The sequence below is a fragment of the Bombina bombina genome, chromosome 1, assembly GCF_027579735.1.
Source record: "Bombina bombina isolate aBomBom1 chromosome 1, aBomBom1.pri, whole genome shotgun sequence".
Classification (NCBI taxonomy): Eukaryota; Metazoa; Chordata; class Amphibia; order Anura; family Bombinatoridae; genus Bombina; species Bombina bombina.
In genome coordinates, this window is record NC_069499.1 from 554,069,546 (window position 1) to 554,096,668 (window position 27,123).

At 38.1% G+C, this 27,123-nt stretch overlaps 1 protein-coding gene across 1 annotated transcript; it reads right to left on the reverse strand.

Annotated features, from left to right (window-relative positions):
* Positions 1 to 17,284: 17,284 nt before the first annotated feature.
* On the reverse strand, positions 17,285 to 20,325 carry C1H2orf69 (chromosome 1 C2orf69 homolog). Its single transcript, XM_053690966.1, has 2 exons — positions 20,092 to 20,325; positions 17,285 to 18,749 (listed from the first exon to the last, which is right to left on the reverse strand). The coding sequence occupies exons 1-2, from the start codon at positions 20,323 to 20,325 to the stop codon at positions 17,895 to 17,897; spliced, it is 1,089 nt and encodes a 362-aa protein (XP_053546941.1). The 3' UTR covers positions 17,285 to 17,894.
* Between the last annotated feature and the right edge of the window lie 6,798 nt (positions 20,326 to 27,123).

Below are 27,123 nucleotides of genomic sequence, written 5' to 3' on the forward strand. Positions count from 1 at the left end.
AAAACCAGCGTTAGGGGGTCCTAACGCTGGTTTTGGCCTACCGCTGGTATTTAGAGTCTTGTAGGTAAGGGTCTAACGCTCACTTTCCAGCCGCGACTTTTCCATACCGCAGATTCCCTTACGTCAATTGCGTATCCTATCTTTTCAATGGGATCTTTCTAACGCTGGTATTTAGAGTCGTGGCTGAAGTGAGAGTTAGAACTCTACCGACAAGACTCCAGCCGCAGAAAAAAAAAGTCAGGAGTTAAGAGCTTTATGGGCTAACGCCGGTTCATAAAGCTCTTAACTTTTTGCTCTAAAGTACACTAACACCCATAAACTACCTATGCACCCCTAAACCGAGGCCCCCCACATCGCCGCCACTCTGTTAAATTTTTTTAACCCCTAATCTGCCGACCGCACACCGCCGCAACCTACATTATCCCTATGTACCCCTAATCTGCTGCCCCTAACATCGCCGACACCTACATAATATTTATTACCCCCTAATCTGCCCCCCCCAACGTCGCCGCTACCTATCTACACTTTTTAACCCCTAATCTGCCGAACGGACCTCGCCGCTACTATAATAAATGTATTAACCCCTAAACCGCCTCACTCCCGCCTCAAAAACCCTATAATAAATTTTATTAACCCCTAATCTGCCCTCCCTAACATCGCCGACACCTAACTTCAAGTATTAACCCCTAATCTGCCGACCGGACCTCGCCGCTACTCTAATAAATGTATTAACCCCTAAAGCTAAGTCTAACCCTAACCCCCCCATAAGTTAAATATAATTTAAATCTAACGAAATAAAATAAATCTTATTAAATAAATTAATCCTATTTAAAACTAAATACTTACCTGTAAAATAAACCCTAATATAGCTACAATATAAATAATAATTATATTGTAGCTATTTTAGGATTAAAGGATTACTTTCTGTTATAATTTTTAAGCTAAACAACTAACATATTAAAGTTAATAAACATTAATTAAAACCTACTGACCTATATTTTCTCCAAAACGAAGTTTCATAACGTTCTAAAAGTTATATCTTTTATTTGCCGATGATGTCACGTTATCCTGCCCACTATTTTCAGCACTGCATGTTCAAAATACTTAAACCAATAACTTTGTGTTTAAAGCGCCATTTTGAAACCTAGGTATTGTAAACGGATTGGTACAGAGCAAAGGATACCCACGGAGTGGGTTTGGAAAACAATTAAATTTGCAGACAAGATTTCTGATATACGGTAGAGATATGTTAATGAAATGCTATTGATAAAAAGCGTATTTGGGATAGTTATTTAGTAACAGACATAGAAAATATTTACTTACAGTGGCCCTTTAATATTTATTTTACAGGCAACTTTGTATTTATTTTAACTAGGTACAATAGCTATTAAATAGTTAATAACTATTTAATAGCTACCTAGTTAAAATAATTACAAAATTACCTGTAAAATGATTCCTAACCTAAGTTACAATTAAACCTAACACTACACTATCAATAAATTAATTAAACTACCTACAATTATCTACAATTAAATCAACTAAACTAAATTACAAAAAATAAAAAAGATTACATGAATTTTAAACTAATTACACCTACTCTAAGCCCCCTAAAAAATTAACAAAGCCCCCCAAAATAAAAAAATGCCCTACCCTATTCTAAAATAAAAAATTAACAGCTCTTTTACCTTACCAGCCCTTAAAAGGGCCTTTTGCAGGGCATGCCCCAAAGAAAATAGCTCTTTTGCATTTAAATAAACATACAATACCCCCCCCCAACATTACAACCCACCACCCACATACCCCTAATCTAACCCAAAACCCCCTTAAAAAACCTAACACTAAGCCCCTGAAGATCTTCCTACCTTATCTTCACCACGCCGGGTATCACCGATCCGTCCAGAAGAGGGTCCGAAGTCTTCATCCTATCCGGCAAGAAGAGGTCCAGAAGAGGGTCCGAAGTCTTCATCCTATCCGGCAAGAAGAGGGCATCCGGACCGGTAGACATCTTCATCCAGGCGGCATCTTCTATCTTCTTCCATCCGGTGCGGAGCGGGACCATCTTGAAGCAGCCGACGCGGATCCATCCTCTTCTTCCGGCGACTCCCGATGAATGAAGGTTCCTTTAAGTGATGACATCCAAGATGGCGTCCCTCAAATTCCGATTGTCTGATAGGATTCTATCAGCCAATCGGAATTAAGGTAGGAAAAATCTGAATTCGAATTCGAGGGACGCCATCTTGGATGACGTCACTTAAAGGAACCTTCATTCGTCGGGAGTCGCCGGAAGAAGAGGATGGATCCGCGTCGGCTGCTTCAAGATGGTCCCGCTCCGCGCCGGATGGAAGAAGATAGAAGATGCCACCTGGATGAAGATGTCTACCGGTCCGGATGCCCTCTTCTTGCCGGATAGGATGAAGACTTCGGACCCTCTTCTGGACGGATCGGTGATACCCGGCGTGGTGAAGATAAGGTAGGAAGATCTTCAGGGGCTTAGTGTTAGGTTTTTTAAGGGGGGTTTGGGTTAGATTAGGGGTATGTGGGTGGTGGGTTGTAATGTTGGGGGGGTATTGTATGTTTATTTAAATGCAAAAGAGCTGTTTTCTTTGGGGCATGCCCCGCAAAAGGCCCTTTTAAGGGCTGGTAAGGTAAAAGAGCTGTTACATTTTTATTTTAGAATAGTGTAGGGCATTTTTTTTATTTTGGGGGGCTTTGTTATTTTTTTAGGGGGCTTAGAGTAGGTGTAATTAGTTTAAAATTCATGTAATCTTTTTTTATTTTTTGTAATTTAGTGTTTGTTATTTTGTAATTTAGTTTAGTTGATTTAATTGTAGATAATTGTAGGTAGTTTATTTAATTAATTTATTGATACTGTAGTGTTAGGTTTAATTGTAACTTAGGTTAGGATTTATTTTACAGGTAATTTGTAATTATTTTAACTAGGTAGCTATTAAATAGTTATTAACTATTTAATAGCTATTGTACCTAGTTAAAATAAACACAAAGTTGCCTGTAAAATAAATATTAATCCTAAAATAGCTACAATACAGGGAGTGCAGAATTATTAGGCAAATGAGTATTTTGACCACATCATCCTCTTTATGCATGTTGTCTTACTCCAAGCTGTATAGGCTCGAAAGCCTACTACCAATTAAGCATATTAGGTGATGTGCATCTCTGTAATGAGAAGGGGTGTGGTCTAATGACATTAACACCCTATATCAGGTGTGCATAATTATTAGGCAACTTCCTTTCCTTTGGCAAAATGGGTCAAAAGAAGGACTTGACAGGCTCAGAAAAGTCAAAAATAGTGAGATATCTTGCAGAGGGATGCAGCACTCTTAAAATTGCAAAGCTTCTGAAGCGTGATCATCGAACAATCAAGCGTTTCATTCAAAATAGTCAACAGGGTCGCAAGAAGCGTGTGGAAAAACCAAGGCGCAAAATAACTGCCCATGAACTGAGAAAAGTCAAGCGTGCAGCTGCCAAGATGCCACTTGCCACCAGTTTGGCCATATTTCAGAGCTGCAACATCACTGGAGTGCCCAAAAGCACAAGGTGTGCAATACTCAGAGACATGGCCAAGGTAAGAAAGGCTGAAAGACGACCACCACTGAACAAGACACACAAGCTGAAACGTCAAGACTGGGCCAAGAAATATCTCAAGACTGATTTTTCTAAGGTTTTATGGACTGATGAAATGAGAGTGAGTCTTGATGGGCCAGATGGATGGGCCCGTGGCTGGATTCGTAAAGGGCAGAGAGCTCCAGTCCGACTCAGACGCCAGCAAGGTGGAGGTGGAGTACTGGTTTGGGCTGGTATCATCAAAGATGAGCTTGTGGGGCCTTTTCGGGTTGAGGATGGAGTCAAGCTCAACTCCCAGTCCTACTGCCAGTTTCTGGAAGATACCTTCTTCAAGCAGTGGTACAGGAAGAAGTCTGCATCCTTCAAGAAAAACATGATTTTCATGCAGGACAATGCTCCATCACACGCGTCCAAGTACTCCACAGCGTGGCTGGCAAGAAAGGGTATAAAAGAAGAAAATCTAATGACATGGCCTCCTTGTACACCTGATCTGAACCCCATTGAGAACCTGTGGTCCATCATCAAATGTGAGATTTACCAGGAGGGAAAACAGTACACCTCTCTGAACAGTGTCTGGGAGGCTGTGGTTGCTGCTGCACGCAATGTTGATGGTGAACAGATCAAAACACTGACAGAATCCATGGATGGCAGGCTTTTGAGTGTCCTTGCAAAGAAAGGTGGCTATATTGGTCACTGATTTGTTTTTGTTTTGTTTTTGAATGTCAGAAATGTATATTTGTGAATGTTGAGATATTATATTGGTTTCACTGGTAAAAATAAATAATTGAAATGGGTATATATTTGTTTTTTGTTAAGTTGCCTAATAATTATGCACAGTAATAGTCACCTGCACACACAGATATCCCCCTAAAATAGCTATAACTAAAAACAAACTAAAAACTACTTCCAAAACTATTCAGCTTTGATATTAATGAGTTTTTTGGGTTCATTGAGAACATGGTTGTTGTTCAATAATAAAATTAATCCTCAAAAATACAACTTGCCTAATAATTCTGCACTCCCTGTATAATTATTTGTTATATTGTAGCTATATTAGGGTTTATTTTACAGGTAAGTATTTAGCTTTAAATAGGAATACTTTAGTTAATAAGATTTATTTTATTTTGTTAGATTTAAATTATATTTAACTTAGGGGGGTGTTAGGGTTAGGGTTAGACTTAGCTTTAGGGGTTAATACATTTATTAGAGTAGCGGCGAGGTCCAGTCGGCAGATTAGGGGTTAATACTTGAAGTTAGGTGTTGGCGATGTTAGGGAGGGCAGATTAGGGGTTAATACTATTTATTATAGGGTTTTTGAGTCGGGAGTGAGGAGGATTAGGGGTTAATACATTTATTATAGTAGCGGTGAGGTCCAGACGGCAGATTAGGGGTTAATAAGTGTAGGTAGCGGCAACGTGGGGGGGCAGATTAGGGGTTAATAAATATAATATAGGGGTCGGCGGTGTTAGGGGCAGCAGATTAGGGGTACATAGGGATAATGTAGGTTGCGGCGGTGTACGGAGCAGCAGATTAGGGGTTAATAATAAAATGCAGGGGTCAGCGATAGCGGGGGTGGCAGATTAGGGGTTAATAAGTGTAAGGTTAGGGGTGTTTAGACTCGGGGTACATGTTAGGGTGTTAGGTGCAGACTTAGGAACTGTTTCCCCATAGGAAACAATGGGGCTGAACGCTGCTTTTTTGCAGGTGTTAGGTTTTTTTCCAGCTCAAACTGCCCCATTGTTTCCTATGGGGATATCGTGTACGCGCACGTTTTTGAAGCTGTCCGCGTCCGTAAGCAACGCTGGTATTGAGAGTTGCAGTGGCGGTAAATATGCCTGTACGCTCCCTTTTTGGAGCCTAACGCAGCCCTTCTGAGAACTCTAAATACCAGCGTTGTTTAAAAGGTGCGGGTGGAAAAAACCACGCATAGCTAACACACCCCTTCTTAAGCAAAACTCTAAATCTAGGCGATTGAATACTTAGTGATGCGTAGATTGACTGCATAGCTAAATTGTATACGGAAAACCATTGAGCAGTGTGCACATGCACACATAAATACACTGTGCAGTTAGAAGACAAAGCAGCATATATTAGGAAATGTCAGTTTTAATATAGTTAAACACAGGTGTTTTATTAACATTTCAGTATTTTAGACATCTTAATTTTGTTTACTTCCGTATATTAACGCTTAGATATGTTATTTATTGTAAGAGATTTTAAGAGAATTTAAGTGTGTAATCTAATAAATATCTATGAATAAACATCAATTTTAAGTTACATCATAAATTCTGGTTTTAAAAGTATATACTTTTTTGGAATACACATTGTGACCCTTCTTTTAAATTCTTTAGGAACAGCAGATTGCGCCACCTATATCAAAGACTGAAAAATATATATATATATATATATATATATATATATACACATATATACATATATACATACATACACAGGCAGTCCCCGGGTTACAGACATCCGACTTAAGTACAACTCGTACTTACAAACAGAGACCTAGATTTGGAGTTTGGCGTTAGCCGTGAAAACCAGCGTTAGAGGCTCCTAACGCTGGTTTTAGGCTACCGCCGGTATTTGGAGTCACTCAAAATAGGGTCTAACGTTCACTTTTCATCCGCGACTTTTCCATACCGCAGATCCCCTTACGTAAATTGCGTATCCTATCTTTTCAATGGGATCTTTCTAACTCCGGTATTTAGAGTCGTTTCTGAAGTGAGCGTTAGACATCTAACGACAAAACTCCAGCCGCAGGAAAAAAGTACAGTAGTTAAGAGCTTTATAAACCGGCGTTAGCCCAGAAAGCTCTTAACTACTGTACTCTAAAGTATACTAACACCCATAAACTACCTATGTACCCCTAAACCGAGGTCCCCCCACATCGCTGACACTCGAATAAATTTTTTTAACCCCTAATCTGCCGACCGCCACCTACGTTATCCTTATGTACCCCTAATTTGCTGCCCCTAACACCGCCGACCCCTGTATTATATTTATTAACCCCTAATCTGCCCCCCACAACGTCGCCTCCACCTACCTACACTTATTAACCCCTAATCTGCCGACCGCAAAGCGCCGCCACCTACGTTATCCTTATGTACCCCTAATCTGCTGCCCCTAACACCGCCGACCCCTATATTATATTTATTAACCCCTAATCTGCCCCCCACAACGTCGCAGCCAGCTACCTACAATAATTAACCCCTAATCTGCCGACCGCAAAGCGCTGCCACCTACGTTATCCTTATGTACCCCTAATCTGCTGCCCCTAACACCGCCGACCCCTGTATTATATTTATTAACCCCTAATCTGCCCCCCACGTCGTCGCCTCCACCTGCCTACACTTATTAACCCCTAATCTGCCGACCGGAGCTCACCGCTATTCTAATAAATGTATTAACCCCTAAAGCTAAGTCTAACCCTAACACCCCCCTAAGTTAAATATAATTTACATCTAACGAAATTAATTAACTCTTATTAAATAAATTATTCCTATTTAAAGATAAATACTTACCTGTAAAATAAATCCTAATATAGCTACAATATAAATTATAATTATATTATAGCTATTTTAGGATTTATATTTATTTTACAGGTAACTTTGTATTTATTTTAACCAGGTACAATAGCTATTAAATAGTTAAGAACTATTTAATAGCTAAAATAATTACAAATTTATCTGTAAAATAAATCCTAACCTAAGTTACAATTAAACCTAACACTACACTATCAATAAATTAATTAAATACAATTCCTACAAATAAATACAATTAAATAAACTAGCTAAAGTACAAAAAATAAAAAAGAACTAAGTTACAAAAAATAAAAAAATATTTACAAACATAAGAAAAATATTACAACAATTTTAAACTAATTACACCTACTCTAAGCCCCCTAATAAAATAACAAAGCCCCCCAAAATAAAAAAAATGCCCTACCCTATTCTAAATTACTAAAGTTCAAAGCTCTTTTACCTTACCAGCCCTGAACAGGGCCCTTTGCGGGGCATGCCCCAAAGAATTCAGCTCTTTTGCCTGTAAAAAAAAACATACAATACCCCCCCCCCAACATTACAACCCACCACCCACATACCCCTAATCTAACCCAAACCCCCCTTAAATAAACCTAACACTAAGCCCCTGAAGATCTTCCTACCTTCCTGCCAGGTTCACCGATCCGTCCTGAAGAGCTCCTCCGATGTCCTGATCCAAGCCCAAGCGGGAGCTGAAGAGGTCCATGATCCGGCTGAAGTCTTCATCCAAGCGGGAGCTGAAGAGGTCCATGATCCGGATGAAGTCTTCTATCAACGGCATCTTCAATCTTCTTTCTTCCGGATCCATCTTGCAGACCTCCGACGCCAATCGGAATTCGAGGGACGCCATCTTGGATGACGTCCCTTAAAGGAACCGTCATTCGGCTAGTAGGCGTCGGGAGAAGAGGATGTTCCGCGTCGGAGTTCTGCAAGATGGATCCGGAAGAAAGAAGATTGAAGATGCCGTTGATAGAAGACTTCATCCGGATCATGGACCTCTTCAGCTCCCGCTTGGATGAAGACTTCAGCCGGATCATGGACCTCTTCAGCTCCCGCTTGGATGAAGACTTCAGCCGGATCATGGACCTCTTCAGCCCCCCGGTTGGGCTTGGATCAGGACATCGGAGGAGCTCTTCAGGACGGATCGGTGAACCTGGCAGGGTGAAGATAAGGTAGGAAGATCTTCAGGGGCTTAGTGTTAGGTTTATTTAAGGGGGGTTTGGGTTAGATTAGGGGTATGTGGGTGGTGGGTTGTAATGTTGAGGGGGGGTATTGTATGTTTTTTTTTACAGGCAAAAGAGCTGAATTCTTTGGGGCATGCCCCGCCCCGCAAAGGGCCCTGTTCAGGGCTGGTAAGGTAAAAGAGCTTTGAACTTTTGTAATGTAGAATAGGGTAGGGCATTTTTTTATTTTGGGGGGCTTTGTTATTTTATTAGGGGGCTTAGAGTAGGTGTAATTAGTTTAAAATTGTAATATTTTTCTTATGTTTGTAAATATTTTTTTATTCTTTGTAACTTAGTTCTTTTTTATTTTTTGTACTTTAGCTAGTTTATTTAATTGTATTTATTTGTAGGAATTGTATTTAATTAATTTATTGATAGTGTAGTGTTAGGTTAATTGTAGGTAGTTTATTTAATTAATTTATTGATAGTGTAGTGTTAGGTTTAATTGTAACTTAGGTTAGGATTTATTTTACAGGTAAATTTGTAATTATTTTAGCTATTAAATAGTTCTTAACTATTTAATAGCTATTGTACCTGGTTAAAATAAATACAAAGTTACCTGTAAAATAAATATAAATCCTAAAATAGCTATAATATAATTATAATTTATATTGTAGCTATATTAGGATTTATTTTACAGGTAAGTATTTATCTTTAAATAGGAATAATTTATTTAATAAGAGTTAATTAATTTCGTTAGATGTAAATTATATTTAACTTAGGGGGGTGTTAGGGTTAGACTTAGCTTTAGGGGTTAATACATTTATTAGAATAGCGGTGAGCTCCAGTCGGCAGATTAGGGGTTAATAATGAAAGTTAGGTGTCGGCGATGTTAGGGAGGGCAGATTAGGGGTTAATACTATTTATTATAGGGTTAGTGAGGCGGATTAGGGGTTAATAACTTTATTATAGTAGCGCTCAGGTCCGCTCGGCAGATTAGGGGTTAATAAGTGTAGGCAGGTGGAGGCGACGTTGTGGGGGGCAGATTAGGGGTTAATAAATATAATATAGGGGTCGGCGATGTTAGGGAAGCAGATTAGGGGTACATAGGGATAATGTAAGTAGCGGCGGTTTACGGAGCGGCAGATTAGGGGTTAATAATAATATGCAGGGGTCAGCGATAGCGGGGGCGGCAGATTAGGGGTTAATAAGTGTAAGGTTAGGGGTGTTTAGACTCGGGGTACATGTTAGAGTGTTAAGTGCAGACGTAGGAAGGGTTACCGCATAGCAAACAATGGAGCTGCGTTAGGAGCTGAACGCGGCTTTTTTGCAGGTGTTTGGGTTTTTTTCAGCTCAAACAGCTCCATTGTTTCCTATGGGGGAATCGTGCACGAGCACGTTTTTGAGGCTGGCCGCTTGCGTAAGCAACTCTGGTATCGAGAGTTGAAGCTGCGTTAAAAATGCTCTACGCTTCTTTTTTGGAGCCTAACGCAGCCATTCTGTGGACTCTCAATACCAGAGTTATTTTTATGGTGCGGCCAGAAAAAAGCCGGCGTTAGTTTTTCGGGTCGTTACCGACAAAACTCCAAATCTAGCCGAGAGAAAATAGAGCTTTATCGACAATCCTTCTTTCCAGGATAATCCAAAATACTGAAAATCCAATTGTCACAAGGACAGAAAGTGATGTGAAATTTTCCGAACAGGGGCACAGATAGCAAAACAAACTTTATCCTATGCTATCCAAAACTAAAAAAATGTTTGGCTAGAGTTTCACCTAAAAAAAGTGCCTGTTCCAACTTACATACAAATTCAACTTAAGAACAAACCTACAGAACCTATCTTGTTCGTAACCTGGGGACTGCCTGTATATATATATATTATTGGCTTTACATATTGTAATTCTTATTCATATTATACTAAAAGTAGAATACTTGGGACTCATTTTGTCTATTGTTTGTTGGATTATTGAAACACTATACTATGATGCAATCAGCAACGCTAGTCACACGTTCCAGCTGTGTAACTAGCGCTGCTGACTGGATCAGCAACAGTTTTTGCTCGGGACCAGCAGTGCTCTGTGGGTCCCATACAGTACTTCTATGTGTTTAGCACCTTTGCGGGGGTAAACATATAGAGGTGGTGCAGGGTCACTAATCTTAAAATGACATGCTTTAATGAGAGCATGTATCATTTTTTTTTTTTTATATATATATCTAAAAAAATGGCGCTATAATTAATAACAAATCTGGCAACACATTTTGTCTGTGTAAATTTTAATACTCACATGTGGGTGTTCTTTGTGGTGTAAAAACAAACAAATGTACAGTAAACACTACCTGCATACTGTCAGGGTATCTGAATGTTATTAAATATATATATATATATATTTTATATAATATATATATGGCTGTATACACCAAATGATTAATTTATTTATGAAACTGGTTACAGCAATTATATTTACTCTGCCAAATCATTCTTGGCTGTGTAAACAAACCCCCTCTCTCATTCATAAATGGTTTGTAGCAATAATTAATGTGAGACTGTATTTGCGGTTGTCTGCTGCCCCCCTAGGGGATTAAAACTGGTATGACAGCCAAATAAATTAACTATTGGAATACATACAGAGCCAGATGAGCCAATCAGGGAGGCATCTCCCAAATAACCAATGAGAGGGACAAGCTCCGCAAGCGCGAATCAGAGGCAAGCTCCGTTAAGGGCCAATCGAATTCAGGTCACCAATGATTACAATAAGAAAAGGGGGAGGGATATCACATGATATAACCTATCGCAAGGAGAAAAAAAAAAAGAAAAAAGTATTTTTGTCTGCTGCTGAACTCTTGACTGAAAACTGGGCTGCCATATTTGGGGCACAGTCACTTTAAGCAAAAGCCGAGACCATTTTTTTAAAATCTGATTGCAATACCTTTCTTTATATGAGGTGACCTGAATCTACTTGAAAAAAAAAACACATTTAATTTGATTTGTCGGTGATATGATTGTTCTATATTTTAAATATTTTAAAGCAAATACATTCATTATTGATACAATCTAATTGCAGTTAGATTTAAAAGGACACTTTGTATTTTAGCTTGCATTCATAGTCCTGTATAGTTTTAAGCTTGTCTTTTGTATGCTAAGTAATTTATCTTTGCAAATATATATTTTAGAATGTATCTAAATTGTAGATAATTAAGAATTTCAGCTTAGATAAATTGGCATATAAACTGGCTGTTTACATTAAGAATATATAGAACTTCTGGTGTTTTAATTAGAGTTGTATAGAATCATGTGTGGGCTAAATAGCTTAATTGTACTGGTCTGAAGGACAGTGGCTCATATCTCGGTATCTCATTATGGTATTTTAATGCAACTCTGATTTGGGAGATTATTGTGAGTAAAGTTAATTCTAAAGGTATATTTGGTTTGCTTTGTAAAGAATATTGCAACAGTTTACACTTGTATAGTTTGATTCATAATCTGGTTCCTATAGATATAATTTAATGTGTCTATAAATTTTAACTAATATAAAGAATTTAGGAATTTACATTAATAAATTGTTTTGTATATGCATTTTATTGGGGGTTAATTTTAAAGAATAAATATTAAATATATTGCATTATAACCCGGCTATATACGGACAATACATTTTGCTTCTGAACACAAATATAACCAGTGTCTTTGATGGAACAAAAGTCTACCTATAAGACAACATTATGAAATATAGAATTGCTAGAGAGAACCTTTTGTTTTTAAATGAAGAGATTCCAGGTAAGTTGATGCAGTTAACGGTCTAGTTTTCATTGCACACAATGTACTGGAGAGAACTAAGATTTATACAGTTTTGATTTCATTTTGTAGAATGGAACTATTTTTGGGCATTTTAAACATACACATGGGAGAAACGGAATACATGACATAACCCTTTGGCATCCAGTAACACTTTTCTGATTAATCCCATGGCAGTGACATAAATGCAAAAGCAAGTTATTTTACATTTAAATTATTACAGTAAATGCTGCTCATTCCACAAGGAAAGTCTGAGATTAACAGATGTATGGGACCCTCACCATTCAAATACCCCAGGTCACAGGTTTAAGCAGGGAGCAGTCTACACCCACATGAACCTTGTTGCACTACCAGCCACAATTCCTCACCTAGATTAGACACATTTCCATCCCTCTGCACCTAAGCAAAATCATTTGGTGTTATGAAGAAGTGATGGGTCAGCTTATACTTTATTTTAACCTTTATTAAGGAATTATTAAACAATACAAGATAAAAATGTACAATGAGATGCTATTACAAAGAGTTATTGGTTCAAAAATATAAAACAAACATCTAGGGTAGAAAGTCCTTCAAAATATGCCAAAATGTGTAGTTGGTCAGCTTATAAAATGAGACCGTAACACTTCTCCCATCACCAGGCCAGTGTTATAGACCTTATTTCCTGTTTTATGTTGGTTCTGGAGTTCAGCCAATTGGTGACAGCTTTAGACAAGCCTCTAAATCAGGACAAGAGGCACAATTATCAGGGAATACAAAATGCAGGACCCAAAGACATGGACTGGACCTAGCTGTCATCTATCAGACAGCTCAGATGACCTTGACTGCACACAAAGATGTAAATGGAATCTGTGGTGACGTCAGGTACTTGGAAAATGTGACTGCCATAAAAAAGCTTTTTCCCCCCAAGAATAATTTTAACTATGAGTTTAAAAACAAAAATTAACCAATGGAGTCTTTAGGGACAGAGTAATGTGTTTCCACTCTGACGATACATTATTCTCAAAAAAGTACTAAGGGCAGAGGAAGAATTGACATGGAGAGTAATGAATCTTCCCCATCCCAACATTTATAAATTACCCAGAAAATTAAATCTATATAATCACCTGTTATTTATGATGTTTACTCGCATCTTCTGTTTATATGTATAAGGGGAAACTTCTGAGCTCAATCAGAATACTGGTTAACTACTTTATGATGGAGGCGGACAAATTACAAAATATTCGGGACACACACACATCTTCAGGAATTATATCATATTAACAACACAACTTTTAAACTTGAAGTTACATTTACAACAATTAGCTCTTACCAGTTTGAAAAGTCCCAATGGCTACTTTTCTAAATTTGTTCTATCGTGCCACAAGCTTAGGCACTAACAAGTCATTCATTTTAATACATATGGTTCTTTAAATATGCCTTTTGAGCCAAAATATACAATATTACACTGCAGAAGTCTTGTGAAGTATTCAAAAGGTATGGGCACCTTATAAAAATCCAAAGGCCATGATGGATCTGATAGCCACTAGTGGTACTTAACTTGGTCACCTGCTCGATAAACTTAATTTGGAAGACAAATCGTTAAAGGAATTTACTATCATCTTGAGAGATCAAATTTTCTTGAAAGATATTTGGAATGTTCTTAAAGAAACAGTAAAGTCAAAATTAAATACAAATTTTCCAATTAACTTTTACCTATTTACTTTGTTCCTTTAGTATCCTTCGTTGAAAACCATGCTTAGGTAGGCTCTGGAGCAACAAAGCACTACCTATATGTCATTGTCTCACTCCATGTGCTCACCTGGCTCCCAGCAGTACATTGCTGTTACTTTAACAAAATATACCAAGAGAATGAAACAAAGGTGATAAAAGAATGTACAATTGTAAACAACTTACAATTTATTTCTGTGTCAATCATGAAAGAAAAAAAAAAAAAAGTGGATTACCCTTTAATTTGACAGTGGTGAATATCAAGATTTAGGTTCAAATCAGTTTGCAAAATACTAACTAAACAAGCAACTCATCTAAATAATAAATCAGTAATGTGCAATCCTTTTTCCAATATATACCATAAATATTAAAAGTAAAGTCGTGAAGTGGAGACCACAAAGGGTGTGAAATACTAAGATCTCTCCAGCTTTACCAGGGCCTATGTTATTTTAAGCAGCTGATTCCCTAAAGCTCAACCATATCTTCTTTCTTTGGTAAGTCTGCTACATAGACCAATACAGGTTTTGGTGGAGATGGGAAGGGCAGAAATACCCCAGTGATGTTGGACTACTTTGTGTCTACGGATTCCTCCAAAAATCTCTATCATGATCTGTAACTTTGCAATCCTACCAGTTGCCCTAGTCTTTTGTTTTAGGATATGCCGCATGCTCCCTTATTTTTGTAGAATGGTTCAAAGCAAGGATGTTTCTCTGTATACATGCATGACTTTGAATCTTGAAAACTAGTTATTTCCTGTGTTTCTAATAGTCCCCAAATTGTACTGGCCATGCCCACTTTATTATAGAGATCACAAAGTAACTTTAGCAGCTAATATATATTCAAACCTATTCCACACTATTGTTTTTAAATGTAGCTACCTAACAACATATTTCCCCCTAAAGTTTGGATGCCAGCTCCCTCCCCACTTTTAGCCATGTTTTAAAGAAAATTAATTTTGATCGGAATCATGAAACTTTTCTTTTAGATTAAGAAGATAAACTGCCTTCCTCTGCTTAGTCGAGTAATTGTTGGTTATCAGATAAATATGAAGGAAAAAAAAATAAAATAAAAATAGTACTGGTGATGACTGGTTCAAAATGAAAAATGTTCACCTAAGCTTGTGGATATAGTTTAGAACATTAGAACCTTCCGGGAAGTTCTCTATTATAGTACCGGTTGCTCCCATGTAATGCCTGTATATTTCATTGTGTGTCTTTTAAAAAAAAAAAAAAAAAAAAAAAATCACAATAAAGAAAAAACATTTGCAGCCACACACACACACAAACAATACAGGACACTGCACCAAGCATTCATTATCCTTCAGGCTACAGCACCGTACAGTCCAATATCCAGAACTTCAACTCACCTAAACTTCTACTGCAAAATCACTTATGAGCATGTTTGGATTATAAGAGGCAACTTTAAACCTTTATAGCTCAGCAACTACTGGTCATTTTTCAACTAAAACAACAGCACCTACTAGACAAAATATATCTGCATATCACATTTCCACCATACAGCAATAATTATATAAAGAGTGTTCAATAAACCAGGGCTCGACAAACCCTGGAGCCAAGGGGCCACTGGCTCCTAAAATTTTATCCCTGGCGCCTAACTTTTTGGGCTACTCTCCACACATCTGTATACAAATACCACTGTTTGGCTGCTAAAAGTATGTCTGATCCTAAATATTCTTACTGGCTCCTACATTTTCAACAGATTTGTCGACTCCTGAATATACCACTGTACATACTATGGTAAAATAGGCTGTGCCACAATAACAAATACTGACAATTCTGTTGTGATGCACGATGTACATATAAAAATGGACTTTAAAGCTCTCTGAGCACAATTACAAAAAATCATGTTATGTTGGTTCCTGTTTTACAATCAAGAATGTTTATTTTCATGTGTGAATGCTAATGATACAGAAACAGTTTGCTTTGTTGAACTAGACAAACATTATTTGCCTAGCACACAGTGTTCTCCACAGAAAATGCTGCCATCTGGGTGACATTATGAAGTAGACAGATGGGGGTAGATTAATACTTTGCAATATTATAACATTTTCTGTCATTAATAAAGGTTGTGTAAGCTATATAAAGATTAAAATTGCAAATTAATTTAATGAAAAGGTTTGCTACCAACACTGAAAAAAAAGAGTTAATCTTAGCTTAAAGGGATATGAAACACAAAACTTCTATTTTGTGATTAAGACCGCGCATACACTAAAAAAAAAAAAAAAGCTTCCAATTTACTTCTATTATCAAATTTGCCCATGGTATTCTTTATTGAAGGGATACCTGATTAGGTGTCTAATGCTCTTGCAAAAGGATAAAATGATTGCAAAACTGCGGCCATATAGTGCACCAGGCATGTTGCCCACTCCTGAGTTTACGTCCCTACTTTTCAACAAAAGATACTAAGAGAATAACAAAAATGTGATAATAGAAGTAAAATTAGAAAGTTGTTTAAAATTGCATGCTCTATCTGAATAATGGCAGAAGAAAAAAAAAAATTGTGTTTCATGTCCCTTATTATCTTAAATTATAGCCGGGTGATATGACCATTAAATAGGTCCTGAGGAGAACATTGATGCATTTTGATGCATTTTCAGAACCTATGATACCTCAATGAAAACAAAATACATTACACAAAATTAAGCATATAAAAAATACTGTGGAATGGTGCTAGCTCTAAAAGATGTAAACAATCATTTGTAATACCAGCGATATGCAGCCATGAAACTATGGTGTTTATTTAGAACAAGGTGAATGCCCCTTTTGGTTGCAGATTCCCTCATTTGAGCAGCCAACTGATATTTATGAAGCAGTGGTTTAAACCCTCTAAACTGTTTGTCATATGAAAAAAAAATCACCCCATGGCAATTGACAAGCCCGCTGTTGCACAACTGCGATGCAGAAGTGTTTACTTATGTAATGCTAATTATGGTAAACAAACACACTCCACTATTTGAAATTAAATGTGGTCATGTTCACAACATGTGAACCTTGCCTGTCCCCAAATTGATAAATCTAGACCTGTATATGCATAATGACAATGCATAACTTGTACAAAACAATCAATTTGTGCATTATAACCTCAGCCCTTAAACAATGTTTGAAGTTTAGATAAAGGCTTGACAAAGCCAGGCGCCAGAGAGCCACTGGCTCCTTAAAATTAGGCCTTGGCACCATGGGACCCCCCCCCCCCGACTTCCCACTGCATTTCAAATAAAGATACCAAGAGAATGAAGACAATTTGATAATAGGAGTAAATTAGAAAGTTGCTTAAAATTGCATGCTCTATCTGAATCACGTAAGAAAAAAATTGGGTTCAGTGTCCCTTTAAGCAGCCAGTCAAGATGCTTGTTCCAGGACAAGCTAGGGAGTGAGCATCTGGCATGTGCAGCCATAGTAATGTTATTTTCCTATTCAGTTTAAGTTCAGTGAAATCTCATGAGAGCACAGCAAAGGCAAAGCATTACCTCAGAACTGCTGATGCTGATTGGCTATTTTATTTATTGTTTTCAACTTGCAGCTGGACAGCAGCTGAATTATAACTGTTTACACAACACTTACTCTGGTAAGCTGAAGACATTTTTACATAGAGATGCTTTTTACATAGAGATGCTCAGGTGATATTTTCTTGTCAGCTTTTTACAGTTATGCTGCATCACTTTGAGGTGATTTAGCATATAAGTATTATGCCCCTTTAACAGAATGCTGCAATAAAGTGCAGATGGTTTTGCATCTTTCCTAAAAAAAAAAAAAAGCAAAAAAAAAAAAAAAGCTCTAAATTACTTCAAATAAATCATATCCACTTAGATCAAAACATTGATGAATATAGTAAGGATAATTAGTAGTTTATGTCCATAATTCCAACAGTCAGACTACAGTAATAATTTTATATCACATGCAGTAGGTGCATGCATAGATTCTCTCTTTTTATTGCAGTCTAATAATACATTTACTCAATATCTGTTGCATAGTATAATAAGGGTTTATGGTAAACATCCATTAAACATCCAAACCCTTAACCAAAGGAATCTGCTACGATGATTACTCCATTTAACTAGAATTCTTAATTTCTATCCTGCAAGTTAATTTCAGAATACATCATGAACTCTAAAATGATTTTCCAGTGATGGCATTTCATATGAAAAATGCACTTGGCTTTCAACCGACATATTGTTTTCTTTCAGCATCTGAACAAATTTTGAATGTTCCTTTCCAATCCAGGAACGCATTGGGTCCCGAATTTGGTATGGTGTTACATGAGTGTGAACTACAATTCCAGTTTCAGCAAAAACTTTCAGAATTTCTGGACTTGTGACCCAAGTATCGATCCCTCCAGAATGCCCTCCGTCCAGCCAATACATGTCCTTTATGTTATAAATAAAATAATGAAGATCTTTATGCTTTTTGGCATCTTCGAGTTCGTGAAGTAGTTGATTTAATACTACGCATCCTTTGCTGAATCCAATCAAAGTAATAGATACAGAATCTTTAACAGCTGGGAAACCAAAATTAGTAGTAGAATTATCAGCATGATGATTTGCAGAATTTTCTGTACAGTGATTTGTGATGTCCTTCTCTGAGGGACTGCCATATGTAGTGTAAGTAGCACCCATGTCACTCACAGGCAGATTGTAGTCTCTCTTGATTCCATACTTGCTAGTTCTTTCTATCAAAACATGCTGTGCCCTTGTAAAAGCATGTACTAGTAATGCATGAAGTTGTTTGAAGGCACCTAACTCAGTAGTATGATTTGGTGCTCCAAACATATTGCTGTCCACAAAGTTATCATAGCAGCTAAACTTGTGCAGGTGCATTCGGGAAGACTTCACAATCCAAATGTAACTGCTAGGGAAGCGATGAGATAGTATGCCAGCGATGTCTTCCAGGCTCCAGTGATTCCATCTGAAATTCTCAGCATGACTTAGCATAACATCCCGATAATTCTGAAAACAAGAAGCACAGATCTCACTGAGTACAATATATTTCCAAGTATGGGAGTGCTTACAAATGATGCTTTCTGCAATTAAAATAAATAAATCCTGATAAATTTCCAATATTTATCACTCCTAGAAAACCTAAATGATCTCAAAGTCAAAAGGGAACATAAACAGTCACATGCATATGGTTATATTAAAGGGACACTATACCCAAACATTTTCTTTTGTGATTCAGATTGAGCATGAAATTTTAAGCAACTTTCTAATTTACTCCTATTATGAAATTTTCTTCATTCTCTTGGTATCTTTATTTGAAATGCAAGAATATAAGTTTAGATGCCGGCCCATTTTTGGTGAACAACCTGGGTTGTCCTTGCTGATTGGTGGATAAATTCATCCACCAATAAAAAATTGCTGTCCAGAGTACTGAAACCAAAAAAAAGCTTAGATGCCTTCTTTTTCAAATAATGATAGCAAGAGAACAAAGAAAATTTGATAATAGGAGTAAATTAGAAAGTTGCTTAAAATGGCATGTTCAATCTGAATCACAAAAGAAATTTTTTGGGTACAGTGTCCCTTTAACTTCAAATCTGATCAATTTAGAGGGTTTTTTATAGTCTTTTTGAAAACTTTTGGAAAAGTGGCAGGACCAAAAGAAATTGTATTATTAAAAGCCTGGAAAAAAAATGTTAAATCATTATCAAGATGTTTTGGACACATAATACAAATAAGCATCTCTCAAAACTAAATGTAGATCCTTTTTAGTTTATTTTTAACATATATGGGTATGGTAAGAAAACACAAGAAAAGTTTTGGAAAATGTGAAATATATATGCTACAGCTATTTTAAATTTTTTGTGTTGGTACTACCTATGTAATCAAGTAAATAATGAGATTTAGTTTTTTGTCCCTTATTAGCCTAAAACTGTTTTAACAATCTGTGTGGAACTATGTATGTTTCGCATCCAACACCTTACTGAAGTTTCTTACAGTAGTCTTGTTTTACAATTATTTTAATAACAAAGATAAAGACATTACAAAAGTTTATATGTCTATTTCTGAAATGCTTATTTCTTTCAAAGAAATGTTTAGGCTCATTTTCACAAATGCTTTGTGTGATATAACCAAACTGATAAATAATGGGATTGTGGGGTCTTCAATTTATTTTTAAAGCCATTCATGAACTACAAGTTAAAAAGTAATATACACTTGTAAATATAAACAGACCATTTGAAAAAAAATGTTTGTAAGAACAGTCATTATTCAGTGATCAACCTATTCTATTGGACCAGTTGCACACAAACTTGAATGTTGTATTAGTTTCAATGTTGCCTAGCCATGGACGCACCTGCACATCACCAGGGAAGTACACTACATGATGCGGCCGCAGCACAGGCTCCCGACTCAGGCAAAGCAGCACATCATTCCGCTTGTCAGGCTCAGAACCTTGCACTGCTGGCAGCTTAATAACGGACGTAGGCACAACCACCGAGCTCACACCAGCACACATAGTGATAATCCCGGCTACCGTGTGCAGAAGCAGCCGGCGGGCTGAACAGAAGGCTCGGCTAAGGCAACGCATGGAGCAACGGTTACTAAGGCATGCCTGATCCTATCACTAAGGGCCGTACGCGTGACGCAAGCACGTTAGGGGCAGAGCTGCGATTGTGCAGTGACGTTCCCATAACTATAAAAGAGAAGCATGGAAAACGATTCTAATTCTAACTAGAGGTTATACGATTACGAAGTGCTTGATTTTTCTGCAGACTTTCTCATTAGATTAGGTTTATTCTCTTCAGGATACAGTGTCACTAACAGGCGTTTATTAGAATTAAATATCGCTCATTTAGGCAGCAACCATTGAGGCCTTTGAGGGGTGGTGTATTTTTAAATGTCATATAACGCAGGCTTCACTCTATTTAGAAGTGACTGCTACAAATCACCAAGCTTCACTGCATCTTTAGGTCAAGCTGTTTATGTGTATTTTGTGGCTGAATTACAAAAAAAATCTAAATATATGTGACTGTGAAAATATGCTCACTTAAAGGGACATAACATTCATATGCTAAATCACTTGAAACTGATGCAGTATAACTAAAAAGCGACAGGAAAATATCACCTGAGCATAGGGTTGCCACCTTTTGCCCAGAAAATTCCTGGACACCTTTTAAGTGGGCGTGGAAAGGGTGTGTCTAAGGGCGTGGCTTGGGGCGTGGCTTCTCACGGCCTCAAATTCATTATGAAATCAATATATATATATATATATATATAATATTATATTATATATATATATCTATCTTATTGTTAAAATCCTGTATTTGGATTTGCAGGCATTACCCAAAAACTTTAAAATTTTCCAGTCTACTTCAATATACATTATAAGGGTGAACTTTCCTTCAAAGACAAATAAAAAGAGACCAGAGAACCTTTTGTATATATTTAGACAGTATCAGCTTTATATTAATCACCTTAGCATTCTGTAGGTGTAATAAAGCAAAAACAATGCAAAAAATATATATATTTTTTTTTCCAGGGGGTCTTTGACTCCATACAAATCTTCCCGTTATTCAGGTAGAAGTTCCAGCCTTTAAATAAACTCAGTATTAACAGTCCTTAGAGAGCACTTCAGGACAGATTTTATAATCCCCTTTTTAGGGACCTTGTAATAACTCACTTCTTTAGGGCTTATTATTTTAGAACACAGAACACCTCTACCTCCACACCTGAACTCCCCTTGGGATATCATATACTGGGGCACACAGAGGGAACTGTTAGAAGTCAGCTACCTTGAGCTTACAACCCAGAACTTAGTGCAATTAGGATTACCACCGGAATATGTATTTTTATATTAGCACAATTGTTAGGGTTACCCACGGCACAGAAAACCAAATACTTGCGATTTCCAACATATGCTTGAGCGGGTCAAATTCCCCAACTTGCCATGTAGAGTTCTGTGTACTACATGTGTTGAATTCACTACCCCGTGTAGATGGGGTATATCTTCCCCTATACTGTAGATCCTAAACCTCCGTCCCGGCATGGATGCCACAATGCGGCCAACTTTCAGCAAGGTCTCAGCCTGTGCAACTTGAGTGGCCTTAACCACAAGCTTCGCCTCCAATTCAAACACTGACTGCTGTAAGGCCGGACAGCCCCCATTCCTGTCACTTCCTGTACTCACAGTATGGGGGGAGGCGCCCTGTTTACTCACACATGTCAGACTCACAAGATCTAAGTTTAAAATAATAAAATTAAAAAAAAATTGTTGTGTGTGACAGCGTGAGTGACAGGTAGCTGGGCAGGCCGGGACATTGGAGGCTAGTTCCGGGACACGGGACATACAGTCCCAGACCGGGACTGTCCCGGTGAGACCGGGACAGGTGGCAACCCTACCTGAGCATCTCTGTAAAAAAGGAAGATATTTTACCTCACAATTTCCTCAGCTCAGCAGAGTAAGTGTAAAAAGTTATACTCAACTGCTGCTCAGCTTCAGGTAAAAAAATAAATAAATGAAATAAACAGCAGCCAATCGGCATCAACAGTGCTGAGGTCATGAACTCTTTTACTGTGATCTCATGACATTTGACTTAACGCATGAGATTTCATTGTAAACTTCCTTAAGCTGAATAGGGAAATAAGATGAGCGTGCACGTAAGCTCGCTCCTTCCGCTGTCCCGGGACAGACATACTGATTTGTTGCTTAGAATGGGAAGTGGCTACTAGAGTTGCCACCCATCCCTTAAAATACAGAACACTTATAAGTTACACATGCTGCAGGGAGGAATATGAATAGTGCTATCCAGAAACACAATACATGTTCCTCCCTGCACACTCTGCAGCATGTGTAACTCATAAGTCTCCAGGAAAACATGGCTGAGGTGGCAACCCTAGTGGCTACTGAGAAACTTTTAGGTAAAATATATTTCTTTTTTACATAGAGATGTTCAGGTGATATTTTCTAGTCAGCTTTTTACAGCTATGCCGCATCACTTTCAAGTGTTTAAACATTTGGGTATTATGACCCTTTAAGGTCACTCTGCTGCTGTTGTGGTACAGTAGAAAATTTATTTTAAAATATAAAGCTTCCTGACTTGCATACCATTGGCAAGTGTTGGATTGGATCTCTAGTTCTACCTGCACCCTCAGTCTCATACAAAAGACCCTCAAAAGGCATATATCGCAACAATAAAGCACACTCACTGCTTACTGGACATATTAACACTCAGTATGTTGTTGTTCCTTTGTAATAAACAGTGATATACTCTGTAAAGCCAGCAGACAAAGCAGTGATACTTAGGAGGGGAGAGGGAGTCTGTTCTGCTCTCCCATCCTGACATTAACCCTTTTAATGTTATGTCTGACTGCTATATAGTTAACTATGGAAGCCTTGAACATACAACATCACTAACAATGGGAAATCACATGATAGAGCTACGTTCCATATAATACAGATAAATCAGCAATTGGGCATCAGTGGGTATAGTGGCGGTGGTCACGCAGCCCATGCTCACTAATACAATTCTCCCTCTGTGCTGGATGTTGTTTTTCGCTGCAATTGCTTTCAAAAGATTTCTCCAGCTAGAGAGATAACATAAGGATTAAACTAAATATTTGTCTCCTGCTTACCCAATCATCACCAACAACCACCTAACTTTTCTGTGATCCACCATAATTATACCATATAGAGAAAACAAAATATATGCTCTAGTTTGTTAGATAATGTAATTTTAGCACTAGTGATTCTGCAACTCTGTAGCAGTAGTTTAACTATGTGTTTAATTCCTTTGCTGGGGTTAACCACAGATAGTTGCAAGGTCAGTAGTGCCAAAATTACATGCTCTGATGAATTAAAGCATTTGATTTTTCAACTATAAGGGTCCTTTATCTAAAATAAACACCCAGGCACTGAATTAGTTTTGGCAAAATATAACATTGGTGGATTAGGTTCATACATTACATATTAGATTAGTGAGACAATGAAGCCTTAGCAGTTGTCAAAATATACATCCTATGGAAAAAATAATGTGAACAGTGTTGAGATCCACCCATCCATGCATGAGTGCATGCATGCTCCCCCTGAAGTTTTTTCTACTCAGATTTAGCAGTCCACAACTCCAACGTGCAAGTAGAGTGCCAGCCAACTCTGTTTGTATAGGTGTGCTAGCCTGCAGACTGTTCTGACCCCAGGCTTGCTATTTGCACCCATGTTTTAGTAACCGGCTAAGGATTTTTTAAACAACTGTTTGTTTTTTTGTGTTTGTTTTTTGTGTGGGAACCTGCATTTACTTTATAGGAATGTTAGCGGCCTCCTTACATTTAGACTTTAATTTAAGGGGATGTTGTTTGCCCTCTGCTATGCAATGTGCTTGAATGACTCTTTGCCATGAGGAAGCTCTCCCACTGATTTCTAACCCCTGGTGATTGGTCTTATAACAAGTATGTATTGAATTTTGAGTGTGTTTTTTTTTTTTTAATTTTTTTTTATTTATAAGAGTTTTATTAAACAGTATCAATACTTTACACATGTCTTGTACAGTGCTTCTTTACACGTTATAACTTTTGCTTTAGAAACAGCACCGAAACAAGAGTTCATATTTGACCCCAACCAAGAGGCTGCTTATGCCTCAATGTCCATAGTTTGTTGTGGATTTTAGTCTTGTCTGGATGGGTGCCATTTAGACGTAATAAACAAACCTTAACATCTCTACAAACCATCTTAAAAATAAAAATACAAATGAAAATTAATTTAAAATTAAAAGAGAAGTAATAGGAAAAATAACGGGAAAAGACCTGTCAGCTGCTTTAATAAATGTTAGATATGCTTCTTCTCAGTAGGGAAACATGCTCAAAGCTCAGGAAAGTCACCATCTCTCCACCCGTCCCGTCCCCCGGAGAACCTAGCCTTGACCAACTCTCTCATTTTGATTTCTCCAGGCTCCACAAAAGGTGGGAGAAGGAAATGAGAATACGATAATAAGATAAAATAAAAGGAGGGTACTAAACGGAACGGGGCGAGCTCCAACTATCTCTGGTCATCCATTAATGCTAGAATTGGTGTTTGCCTGGACAGGGCTATGACGGTTCACTTCTTCCCATAAAAATCTCATGTCGGCTAACATTGGTAACCTTCCCCTTTTGGTATAGCCATACTCTTCCAAGATTAGTAAATCTGTTACTTTGTCTGTCCATTGTGATAATGTCGGTGAGTGTGGAGTTTTCCAGTGTAATGCTATTAATGATTTAACACCTGTCAAGCCTATCTGAAGCAAAGCCAATCTCAGCTTGCAAGCTAATTTTGGCAAGTCGTTTAACAGGGCAACTCTAGGTGTCAAGGAGATTTCTCCCCCTAGCATCTGTCGAAAGACTCCCTCAACAGCTCTCCACAAGGGTTGGACTTTGGGACAGTTCCACCACATATGGAGGTAGGTGCGGTACCAACGTGACAAAACTTTAAAATTGAGCTCCAATGCCTGGGGGGACAAAGATTTCTTTGTGTGTGTGAAAATTGCTTTCCACTCATCTATTTGGATATCAGTCTCTAGCTCAGTGTGCCAGTGTAGTGTGTATGAGGGGAGCTTTGACCACTGGTCACTTTGTATTATTTTCCTGGCTAGACAGTGAATGTCTTGCCAGTCCTTCGGTGTAGCAGTAGTTTTCAAATGGGGTAAGTTCTCTCATGTATTCGTGTTTGAAAGGCGAGGTGTGTACAAAATGCGCTAACTGTGAATATTTTAGCCATCCAGTGTATCTGCCTCCCATAATGTCCGTTAAATCCTCTCTCCTCTTAAGTCTACCTTGTATGGTAAAGTCTCTTAGCGGCGTGGTGTAATCCCACTCTCTCAGTCTCGTCTGGCCTATATCTAAACCCCCAATCAACTCGGCGTTTCTCGGAATAGGAAACAATGGTGAGCGAATGCTCGAAATGTGTTTTTTCTGTTTTATAATCGAGTCCCACGACTCAAATATTCTATGATGCACTGCCTGTTCTGTAAACTGGGGCGGTCTAAGTTCCCTAGGGACCCAACACAGGGCTCCCACGTCTGGGACTTTAAGAACACAGCTTTCAGTTTGCTCAATTGTTTTATGACGGAAAAATTCCGTCATATGTCCTTAAAAGGTTAAGGATATTCAAGTCGATTGCTACCCATGCTTTGGAATCTACAGATCTGTGCCAGTCAATGACCCTTTGTAATGTTATTGCATCTAAGTAGTCAGAGATACAGGGCAAGCCCAACTCCCCCCCCCCCCCCACCTCCTGTGTTCTTTATAAGCTGTCTCTGTTTACCCTGTGTTTAATTTTCCCCCAGATGAATAGATTAATATGTTTTTGTATTTGAGCTATAAACCATTTAGGTACTGGGATTGGGAGTGCTTGAAACACATACAAGATCCTGGGCAAGACAGTCAATTTAACACACTGACACCTACCCCACCAAGTGATCGGTTTTGCTGCCCAAGTATTGAAGTCTGTCTGTATTTTACGGGAAAGTGCCAAGTAATTCTCATCAAAAAACTATGACATTGGGGAGATTTGGATACCCAGATACTTCAGGGACTTGTCTTGGAGTTTAAGGGGCAAATGTTTTTTATATAGTTGAAGACTACGCTTGATAGTGATATATTTAATATTTCGATTTATGTTTGTTAACTAGGAAATTGGAATAGGTGCCAAAAGTGTCTATTTCTTTCAATACATTTGGAATGCTGGAGAGAGGATCCGCAAGAGAGAATAGGATGTCGTCTGCATACATAGCAATCTTTAAATTGTGTGGGCCTATGGGAATTCCTTTTATATTTTTATCTAGTCTAATGTATGCAGCCAAAACCTCCATTGTAAGGATAAAAAGTGTTGGGGAAAGGGGGCAGCCTTGCTTCGTTCCATTATGGATGTCAAAAGGTGTCGATAACATCCCGTTCGCCTTGACAATTGCAGTGGGGTGAGAATATAGACTAAATATGCGCTTTATCATTTTGGGGCTGAATCCTTGAGACAACAATGTTTCCTTGAGGAAATTCCAATTTATTCGGTCAAACGCCTTTTCGGCATCTGTCCCTATGAGGATAGCTGGGATCTTATTGTGGATAGCATACGATGTTAGTGTAACTGCTCTAATCGTGTTGTCCCTGGCCTCCCGTCTAGGAACAAAACCCACCTGATTTGTGTGGACCAAAGTGTGTAAATTCCCCTTTATCCGGGTGGCCAGGATTTTACCCAGGATCTTGACATCTGTGTTTAAGAGGGATATAGGTCTGTAACTGCCTGGATCAGTCGGGTCTTTGTTAGGTTTGGGGATAACAGATATATGCGCCAACAACATGTCCCGAGAGAGTGTAGAATCGTCGTCGAGGGCATTATATAGACATAGTAAGTGAGGGGCCA

Coding starts and splice junctions, on each gene's coding strand:
- C1H2orf69 (XM_053690966.1), bottom strand. CDS start 20,325: ATGCGTTGCCTTAGCCGAGCCTTCTGTTCAGCCCGCCGGCTGCTTCTG. Junction 18,750..20,091: donor ACTTCCCTGGTGATGTGCAG/GTGCGTCCATGG, acceptor TCTTGTTTTCAG/AATTATCGGGATGTTATGCT.